Genomic DNA, 11,088 nt, shown 5'->3' on the forward strand with positions numbered 1-11,088 from the left:
ATATATATATATACACCCCTTATTATATTGTCCCTAACAAAGAGATAGAGATTGTCAGTAAAACAGAAGACAACTGCACCCCAGAGACGTGAAAACCTGAAGTGTTTTGTTGCTTTCTGTTTGATGGTTAATCCAGTGGAAACCTTGCTGACATGTCTCTGAATGCTCGCAAAAGCTGTTATTATGCAAACCCTGCAAATAAGCATACAATTATCCAAGTCCAGGTGAAACCTCAACCTCTGAGCATACCTTCAGTATGCTGCTGCTGCAGATTATGATGACGATGACACTACTGATGCTGCTGCTGATTGTGGGTTATCTCTGCTGTCTCTCAAGAGTTTTATCTTGATCTTTTGTCCTGTGGTTCATTAGAATAATTGTGATATAACGCACCCTGCTACTTTTGAACAGCCTGTAATTCCAATACAAAACACTTGGACAAGGAGGAATGATCTTCAGAAGAATGAAAGGAGGGGGCCTAGATGAAATGATTGAAGATGTTGTGTCTGTGGCCTGATGTAACCTGCTGTGTCTCAGCAGAGCTGCATATATAAAGCCCTTTTCCACTGTAGGAGCCGAGTTATCCACCTTTCTAATTTTTCAAGCAATTTCCCATAGTGTTTCTCCACACTTGAGTTTTTGTTTTCAGCCTTTTGTTGCTTGCAAACAATTTCTCATTTGGTAATAGTTTTCTCTACTTTGGCTTTTAATCTTTTAGTTCCATTTTCTGCATTATTTATTCCTGACCTTAATGTCTTGGCTGTTGTAATGTCATGTCTTCAGGTTGTAGACAAAATAAAATAGCTTGGGTAGAGTTGTCATGGTTACACAGGTAATGACCCAAAATGCAGGCTAAGACGACAGTTGGTAAGAAAAGAGGATTTATTTTGCCATGGGAGAAAAAGGGGAAGGAGAGGGTCCGATAACGAGATGGAGGAAATGGCTGAGGTGAAGCAGTGGTTGAAGCGGATGAAGGAGGCACAGAGTGCGGGCTGTCCAGAGATGGCTGGTGGAGAGCGGGCAAGCAGGTAGCAGGAGGTGGACCTGAGCACAAGAGGATCGGTGGTTAGAGATCATTCCATAAATCAATGGAAAGCACAAAGAACAATAGTTGAAGTCGATCAGGCCGTTAACTACCACGGTGGCTGAACAAACGATCTGACAAGGAGTGGGAGAAAAGCCAGCGTTTATATGCAGTCAGAGTGATGAGTTGATGGCAGGCAGGTGAGCTGAGGAACGGCAGGTGTGCTTCAGTGATTATCCAGGCACAGTCAGGGAAATGTGCCACACCCACAACACAGACAGAGACAAGTACACAACACAAGGATGGGGAAAACAAGGGGAAACAGGGAAACACAGGGAACAACAGTCACGACTGCCATCATGACAAGAGCAGGAACTGATGGTAGTATCATAACCCTGTAACCCCACACACACACACACACACACACACACCTCCCAACACCCCCATCCAAAATCTCCCCGCCCCCCACTCACAACCACCCCACAGACGGTACATATTTTGCGGCTAGCGCAATTTCTCACAATTTTTCTCAACCTTCTCACATATGTTGCTCTTGTTGTCTTTGCACAATGTTTTTGTTTCTGTCTTGCATTTTGGAAAATCAACAATTTCCTCTTTCTTTGACCTCTGTATTCTTTTGAACTCTGTCTCCCCTGTAACTTGTACTTGTACTATCATATGACTTTTTGAACATTTTGAAGTGCAGTTGAAGACGCACAATTAATTGTCCGCTGTTGCCCTCTAGCGGCTATAGTTGAACTCGAGTTGAATTGTGTATTAAGAAGACTAAGATAAGATAAGATAAGATACGATAAGACTTGATTCATCCCGCACGGGGGAAATTCAGTTGTTACAGCAGTAGGATAGACATGTAGTACTAAAAGTAAAGTAACAGCAGGGTAGACATGGTATTTACAAGGTGATAAAAAAAAGTAATAGCAGGGTAGACAGTATGTACAAGGTGATACAAATATCAAAATTTAAAGTGGCCTGCAGGGAAAATAAGGTGACTACAGTTAGTAGTGGTGTACATGGAACAAGATAAAAAATACATTTGTTACCGAGTCGCGGGGCCGGCAGTCGCTACCACAGCCACCCAAATCACACTGCACCGTATCAACCCCCCTAAACCTTCCTGTGGATGGTGAGTCCACTGGAAAGTACCAACTGCCCTAACTGGGATTCGATCTTGCCCAGGAGTTGAACCCTGAGGTTCCACACCAATGATAGAGGCATCTGGGCCAAAGCGCCACAAGACGGTGACTATGTATATATTTATTGTGTGCCAGTAGAAGGGTGTTAAGTTTTCTTCCCTTAAAAAGAGGGGTATATCTGAGTTTGCATGCTTCCCTTGTTTGTGCTTCGTTTTCATCCCACCATCAAAACATGAGTGATTGGGTTCAGTGAAATTGACCGTAGCTACGAATATAATTTTGAGAGGTTGTTTGTTGTTATATGTCCCTGTGACTGGGTTTACTCCGCCCCTGTTTAATACATATGGAATTGGCTGCAGCTCCTTTTATTCTGAAGAGAATTATGGGGTTGAAGGTGGATCGATTAACAAATTAGGTCTCAGTCCTTCATTTATTTTCCAACATCAACATGGAGTAGACTGGGAAACTGCTGAAAAACTCCAGACCAAATTGAAGATTACAGACTTTCGTCCCATTTAAAACTCTGCAGTAAACTGAAGATCAGGTGCAATTTGATAGGACGGTCAAAGCCCCGAGAGCCTTAAGAAGTAGTCCAAAATAATTAACTGCGACACCTCAGGAAACAAACCATAGGTTTGTACAAACAGTATTAAAACATGTGTCAGCAGCAGATGATTGTTGAAGAAAATATTGTTTCAATTATACAAAAGACACAGCTTTTTTCTTATTTACAACACTTCACATACTATAACCAAGCTCCTCCAGTGAATCTGATGCTTATTTTGATAAAGACAACCATCAGTATCATCCTGTTACAGTTTTACCTTTGTGTCTCTTTACCTCTCACCTGTTTCTACTGCTGTTTGATGTCATTGTTATCTTCTTTAATTCTCCTCTCTGACATCAGAACCAAAAAACAACATGTTTGTGTTCACACAAAATGAACTTTAGACTGGCGTTATGACGGCCACAAAAACACATACGCACACACAGACACGCAAAAACACACCTACATGTACACATCTGTAAACCCGAAGTGCATTAGGAGAGTGAGAAGGTTTTCTAACATGCTGTTTTTCCACACGTTCAAATATTGTTACAGCTGGGTTTTCTTTCGTTTGTTTAATTTTTTACATATTGCTGCCTAATTGTCACTTAATGTAATTTTAACTATTCTTACAATGTTACACTGGGTGTATGAGGAAAGTAATACAAATCTAATATGTTACTATCTCACACTCAAACTTTCAAAGATATCTGTGATTTTCGGATGGACTGTTGATCCCAGTAATTACTGCCTTTGAGGTAAATCCTTGTTTTTGTCTGTTTGTTTTTCTGTCTGTGTTAGTGTCCACGTGTGTTCAGATCAGCTGACTGTTTTAGGCATTTCTGCTCCCTTGCTTTTGCTCTCTAACCTTTTTTGGATTCTTGACTCGTACACTGTATCCCAATTTAGAAAAGCACAGTATATTCAACCTGCAGCTCCGCCGCACGTGTAACTTCAACTCATTGATTTGGGACTGTGTCGATAGCTGAAGGCTGCAATCTCCAAGGCAAAACAGACACTCAAGTGAAACAAAAATCTACATGTTGATTTGTTGACAACATGTTTATCAAACATTGAGTTATTCAGATTTTGAATTTTTATATAAAAATGTGAAATATTATGATTGAACATTACAAAAAAATAAAAAATAAACTACAAAAGTGAATTAGTGACTATTTCAAATGTTCCTCTGGCTAATAGCTTTTTTTCCCAAGACTATCCAAATCTGTGTAGCCTGCTTTTTGAGACACCATAATAACTTGCATGACCTTTTCAGTCTTACTTTGACTATGTTCCAATCTTAATAAGCATTTATTTTCTTTAAAACGTTTTAATTATCTGTCCTTCATTTGCTGCATATTAAGAAAGTGCATACTTTGTCTGGGAATATGATCGTTTTATACGGCTTTTTTACCGTTACGTCAATAAAGGGCTCGGTTGAGTCGAGCCCACCACTTAAAGTCCCCTGTGATTAGTCAGTAGTAAATGACGTCAGCAGGGCAGCAGGAACATCCAGTTATGTTCAGCTATTCCAGTAAGAGGGCGGAGCATGGAGTACTTTAAAAGCCGGTATCCATTTACCGGCATTTCACAGCAGTGCTTTCGGAGGCGTAGCGAAGCTTTTAATTTGTGCTATATTTATTATTTATTTATTTAGTATATTTTTTTAAAACGAAGTCGTCCACCATGCTTGGCCTTGTCCTTTATGTGCCTGTATCCAACTCAGACCCAGTGGAGGTGGAATGTTTCGAGTCGAACGGTCTCCCGACCGAGCTCAAATCAGTCTTTCAGACACTGAGTGTCCTGCTGCCGTCTCAGGAGTTTTCTACCTACCAGAGATGGAGAAAGGTTGGTGGAATATTATTATTTAAAATAGTTCCTAAATGAATTGAATTGTAACCATTCAAGTTCATATGTAATTCATTGTTTGGTCACCGGAAAAGGTAGCATTAGCAACAGCTAGAGCGTACCACACGTAGCTGTGTGGTAGGCCACAAGCCGGTGTGCCCAAACTATTGCACCAAGGGCCGCTGTGGCTGCAGGTTTTTGTTCCAACCCAGCAGTAGCACACCAGAGTTGACAGGTTTAATCAACTGGTCGCAGTCTTCAACAGCCGAAGGTCAAACTATGTGCCCCCCTCCAGCCCGCCCATTCAGCCAGACTGTGTGTAATTTAGATAACCCCGCTGTAGTAAGGACTTTGGCGTTTTGGATCTTTTTTTTGCTGAAAAAGCGCAGGACTTCTGATCGAGCTGTAGATTAGACACTGATCACACCTGTGTTAATTATTTCAAGCAGCTGCTCGATATATCGAAAATTAGCTGCTTGGTTCAGGAATTGCAGAAATACAGAGTTGTAGTCAGTGCAGATCCACACTTTGTACTGCATGACTGCCATGTGTCCAGTGGGTCAAGTATCAGCCATTAAGGTTCATTTTTATGAGGTTTCAGTAAGCTGGAAGATTGCCCTGGGGGTATTTTCAAAGATGGGGTATTACTTCATCGGGTTACAACGTGGAAACACTACACAAAGAAAAATGGGTCACAGGACTGTCCATTGGTGTCATGAAATTCAAGCCAGGGGGACCGTTTTGAATCTTGAAGATCATGTTCAAGTTCATCCCTGGTCGGCACAAAGTATACCAATTTTATTAAAGGGAGATGGCACATGTGCTTAAATATGTAGTTTTGTACACATGCTTTAGGATGTGCATGATGGTCCTGGATTGTAATGCACTATTTTTCTTTTTCTTTTTTCTTTTTTGCAGAAAGGCTCTTCAATACTAGAAAACGATCCAGAAGGACAGCTGGACTTTGAAGAGTTTGTTCACTATCTGCAGGACCACGAGAAGGACCTGAAACTTGTAGTGAATAGTGTTGACAGGAATGCAAGTATGTGGCAGCAGTTTTAGTTTCTGCTTTGTCTCGGACTCAATAAATGTAATTCAGCATGTGAGTAACGTCTTCCTTTGTTTCCTTTTTAAGGCCACATAGACCCAAAAGAATTTATGCAGTCTCTCCATGATCTGGGTGTCCACATTTCCCTGCAGCATGCAACTAAAGCTCTTAAAAGGTAATACTAGTCATTCTAGTCGAGTGGATAACTTTTAATTTGTTTTTAAAGTGTCACAATGATTCTCTTGTTTTCTTCACAGCATGGATAAAAATGGTTTGATAACAATCGACAGCAAAGACTGGAGCAGCTATGCTGTGGTAGAGAAGACCGAGAGCATTCCTGAGATCATACTGTACTGGAAACGCTCCACGGTGAGTTTACAATAAAATCTAGGTGGACAAATCCAGTCCAGCTATAACTAATGGGGTCTTGAAAGTTGTTTTCTTAGATTTGATATGTTATCACAAAATGTGATAGAGTTCTGCTGTAACTGGGACTATTCAAAGTGCACTGGGCCTTTTCTCACAGCCACTAGAGGTTAGAAAACAGGTTGCCTAAGAAAGATTGTATCTCATAGCTGTGCAGCAGTCACTGAAAGTTGTTGGCTGTATCTAGTCTTCAGAGATTGACTGAAGGTTTTTCTGCTTTGTCCAGCTGTTATGTAAATGACTACAGCAGGCAGAGTAAGTTATTTAGCGTGGCTCCCTTAGGAGATCGTACTAAATTAATTTAACTGCCATATCCTCTAATGAGCTTGCGCTCAAACCAGCACAAAAGTCTCTGCAGTCCAGAGAGTCCAGAGCAGAGCTTGGGTTCTCCTGTAGGTCACAAGATATGCAACCAAGCCATTGACACTCAAGATGTTGGACCGTTGTGATGGTGTTTAATTTTAAACCCAGAGACTCTTTGCCCCATGTATAACACTAGTGCTTTGTATTATAACTGTTGCTGTCCTGAATATAGACTCTTCTGACGAAAAAGATAAAAGCTATGACTCTGTACTACAAAGCACTACCAAAAAGAAATATTAAATTTTTTTTTATAATTTTTGACTTGGACATTTTTCCCATTATATTTTTTGCTCTTTCATTTATGAATTCACACAAAATGTACATTACACTCCTGTGTCTCTTGCTGTTAGATATTTGATGTAGGCGAGAACCTGATGATTCCTGATGATTTCACTACTGAGGAAAAGCAGACAGGGATGTGGTGGAGGCACCTGGTGGCAGGAGGTGGAGCTGGAGCTGTTTCCAGAACTTGCACAGCTCCTCTGGACAGACTCAAAGTTATGATGCAGGTAAGACTTGGATTCTTGTGTTAATAAAGTAATTCAGGGATATTCCCAAAACAGAAATGAAATGACATGGATAGATTGTGGTAAAAGATATTTGTAGAGACAATAAGATTAAGGAATTGATCCTGTTCATAAAAACTGTAGCATAACCACAAAATATTGACTGCACACAAAGTCCTTGTACATTGTTTTAGACCTGGAAAAATTTGGATATACAATGTGTTTTTTTTTTTTATTATTATTTAAAAAAAAAACACATTTTGCAGCTGTTACACTAGATTGCTTGGTAATGAGTAATAGAACACATGCGTATGACAGAGAGGTCAGAGTCCAGGCCCACAGCAGCAGCCAGTGAAATCCCTTAACTTCCCACCACTCCCTGGTTGTGTTATCTTTACAATTTCCATTGACTAAATGTCACCTGGATCTATGTCATCTACTCTGGTCTACGTCACTGGCTGTGTTGAAATTCGACTTTGGAATCGGTGTGGTGACTTTGACCCACACTGATTTGTAATCTCATACGTCCTGTTCTATTACTTGCTGCTTGAGTAACTTAACCCAGTTCTTCTGTTTGGGTCAAACATGTACTAGTCTTGGCACAAAGTTGAATTGTGTAAGATCTGCTAAGGCAGATCCTATGCGCAATGTATGCAAAGCCAGCATTTATATGTGACAGTTGCCCATGAAATAGAAAATATGTCAGTTAGTCTAGAAGAAAGTTGTGATGAAAAGGTTGAGTTACTGGTGGTGTTTGATTAATAAGTGTTAAACAGATGTTGAACATTAATGTATGATTCATGTGTCATAGGTTTATGGATCCAGAACTAACAACATGTGTATCATGAGTGGACTAATGCAGATGATCACGGAAGGAGGGTTGAGGTCTCTGTGGAGAGGAAATGGAGTAAACATCATCAAAATTGCTCCTGAGTCTGCCCTGAAGTTCATGACATATGAAAAGGTAAAAGAATGTGTCACATTTATCATAAAGGATTTCAAAAGACTCTAACTTCTGATTGTAGTAAAATGAACTGTCTTTTGGTTTCTCCAGATCAAATGCTTAATTAGCAGTAAGAAAGAAACACTCAGCATTTTGGAGCGATTTGTTGCAGGCTCTTTGGCAGGAGTGATCGCCCAAAGCACCATCTACCCTATGGAGGTGATTGTCACAACCTTAAAATGAGAGTTTGAAACAACTTAAATGCCAGTTAATGGAAAACCCAAATGTTTTATTCTGTCTTTCTCTCCAGGTGCTAAAAACTCGCCTAGCTTTAAGAAAAACTGGACAGTACTCTGGAATATCTGACTGTGCCAAACAGATCTTCCGACAAGAAGGACTGGGAGCCTTTTACAAGGGCTGTGTTCCAAACATGCTTGGCATCATTCCATATGCAGGCATTGATCTGGCTGTATATGAGGTTAGAATTTAAATAGACTGTGTGACCGTTTGACACTGAAAACTCAGAAAATAAATTAGTACAAGAATTCCATGAAATGCCAAAATTGTGATTTTTCTTCTATTACTATAAAGGACACATTTTACAAAAAACAAAAGTTGTAGGTGTTCTTTCTAAAAATGTAACACAAGGAAGTTGAATCAGAGATTTCACACTCGCTTACAACATACAGCCTGATCAAGTGACAAAAACCAAAAATTGCAAAATCATTTCCTCATGCTGTACTTTCCTCCATCAGACTTTGAAGAACAGATACCTGCAACACTACAGAGCCAACACTACTGACCCAGGGGTCCTTGTCTTCTTGGCCTGTGGCACAATCTCCAGCACATGTGGTCAACTGGCCAGTTACCCTCTGGCTCTCATCCGAACCCGCATGCAAGCACAAGGTGAGATTGCTGTTGAGACCTGCTCAGACCAGTTGATCAAGAATTTTTTTTTTTTTTTTTTTTTTTTTAAGCTTGGTTGTTTATTTACTACCATTTCTAAGTTAATTTCTTAAAAGCAGAGTTTACAATTTGCAGGAGATTTTTTTTTTTTTTTAAATGTCATTTTTATTTATTTTTTTTTTTAGCTGCAATAGAAGGGAGCCAGCAGATGACCATGTCCAGTCTCTTCAGGCAAATCCTGCAGACCGAGGGTCCAACAGGCCTCTACAGAGGCCTTGCCCCAAACTTCCTGAAGGTAATCCCTGCTGTCAGCATCAGTTATGTGGTCTATGAGCAGCTGAAGACACAGCTAGGAGTTACCTCACACTGAAGAAAGATGCCCAACCCCACTGACCTCAAAACCTTCAAATGTTTGTTGTGACCCTTGCGTGTGGGAGGGTAACCCCTCTTCTGACACCCCATTACTCACCCTTCATCTGATACACAGGAATCACAGGGTCCTGCTCTTATTTTCAGCTCCTCTCTGGGTTTGTGTGACCGTCTCATTCTGTGAATGTTAGCGGGACATTGTTAAAGGTAGAACTGGAGGATCTTGACTCTGTGAGCTCAGGTTTATCTGGAGTGGGATTCTCCCTCACTGCCCATGCTGCTGCTATTTGTGCTTTTGAAAGGATTCATTTGATGTAATTATGAATCGTGGACCAAAAAAGTGTTGTCTGATTGTGAACTAATAGTTTTATATATATATATATATATGAATTAATATATATATATATATATATATATATATATCATATATTAATCTAATATTAATATATGAACTAATAGTTCATAAGAAATGACACTGCACATACGAGGTTGACTCCTGTCGATGTCTGACACATATGGACTGATTACGGAAATGTCTGAGTATTTATTTCCATCCTTCTATTTATTATTTTATTTTCTTAAAAAATCTGATTTATTTTTTAAAGTATGCTGCTGCTTGTCTAGAGAGCCATTTGTACAACTGAAATGTCCTTTTAAAACTGCTGTGTGGGAATTGATCATAAGATGGCAGCATTAAAGACAAATGTCATTTATAGATTGAAAAGAAGAACACGGTGGGTTTGGATATGGTACTCGTCTGTTTGACAGCTATTCATTATGGCCATCTGTTCATGTTTGCTTAACAGTAAATTATAACAAATGTCAAAGTTACGGTTCAGGGACGTACAATATTTTTTTAGTTTTGTATTACATTGTTTATACTTTAAGGCGAAATGGGGGTAAATACTACTGAATATCAATACGCACTTTAATTAAAGCCAGAACAGCCTCTCTGTAAACAAATGTTTCAGTGCAGGTGTTCATATTTTGATTGTATGTTTTTATATTTTAAAAGACCATTTTATTGCAAATAAATGCAAAATTCTTTTTACATATCCCTGTATTGTGTTCATTTTTACAGAATGAAGTCTTTTCTTTCTTTCGGCTTTGTCCCTTTTTCAGGGGTTGTCACAGCAAATCACTGATTTCCATCTCTCTCTGTTCTCTGCATCTTCTACTCTGACTCCAACTATCTGCATGTTCTCCTTCACTGCATCCATATATCTCCTCTTTGGCCTTCCTCTTTGTCTCCTACCTGGTAGCTCCATCTCTAACATTCTTCTACCAATGTATCCACTGTCCCTCCTCTGTACATGTCCAAACCATCTCAATCTGGCTTCTCTAGCTTTTTCTCCAAACCTTCCTGTCTGTGTTGTCTCTCTAATGACCTCATTCCTGATCCTGTCCATTCTTGTCACTCCTAAAGAGAATATCTAACTCTGCCACCTCCAGCTCCACCTCCGTCCTTCTTCTGCCTATTGCTACTGTCTCTAAACCATACATCATGGCTGGTCTCACCACCGTTCTGTAAACCTTTCCCTTCACCTTAGCTGACACTCTTCTGTCACAGATCACTCCTGACACTTTTCTCCAGCTGTTCCATCCTGCCTGTACTCTATTCTTCACCTCTCTTCAGTTGAACAGTTGATCCTAAGTACCTAAACTCCTGCACCTTCACCACCTCTGCTCCTTGTAACCTCACTATTTCACTGTTCTGCCTTTTGTTTACACACATGTACTCTGTCTTGCTACGACTGACCTTCATTCTTCTTTCTAGTGCAAACCTCCATCTCTCTAGGTTCTCTTCTAGCTGCTGCCTACTCTCACTACAGATCACATCATGTAATCTGCAAACATCATAGTCCATAGTGACTCCTGTCTGACAAGAAGGGGCTCAGGACCGAACCTTGATGTAGTCCCACCTCCACCTTGAAGTCTTCTGTCCTTCCAACAG

At 40.1% G+C, this 11,088-nt stretch overlaps 1 protein-coding gene across 1 annotated transcript; it reads left to right on the forward strand.

Moving 5' to 3' along the window:
* Positions 1 to 4,308: 4,308 nt before the first annotated feature.
* slc25a25a (solute carrier family 25 member 25a) lies at positions 4,309 to 10,189 on the forward strand. Its single transcript, XM_008335890.2, has 10 exons — positions 4,309 to 4,573; positions 5,492 to 5,615; positions 5,709 to 5,796; positions 5,879 to 5,990; positions 6,761 to 6,919; positions 7,728 to 7,880; positions 7,971 to 8,078; positions 8,170 to 8,337; positions 8,615 to 8,765; positions 8,951 to 10,189. The coding sequence occupies exons 1-10, from the start codon at positions 4,412 to 4,414 to the stop codon at positions 9,133 to 9,135; spliced, it is 1,410 nt and encodes a 469-aa protein (XP_008334112.1). The 5' UTR covers positions 4,309 to 4,411; the 3' UTR covers positions 9,136 to 10,189.
* The last annotated feature ends 899 nt before the right edge of the window (positions 10,190 to 11,088 follow it).

Source organism: Cynoglossus semilaevis, chromosome Z (assembly GCF_000523025.1).
Source record: "Cynoglossus semilaevis isolate Cse_v1.0 chromosome Z, Cse_v1.0, whole genome shotgun sequence".
In the NCBI taxonomy this organism is placed as follows: domain Eukaryota; kingdom Metazoa; phylum Chordata; class Actinopteri; order Pleuronectiformes; family Cynoglossidae; genus Cynoglossus; species Cynoglossus semilaevis.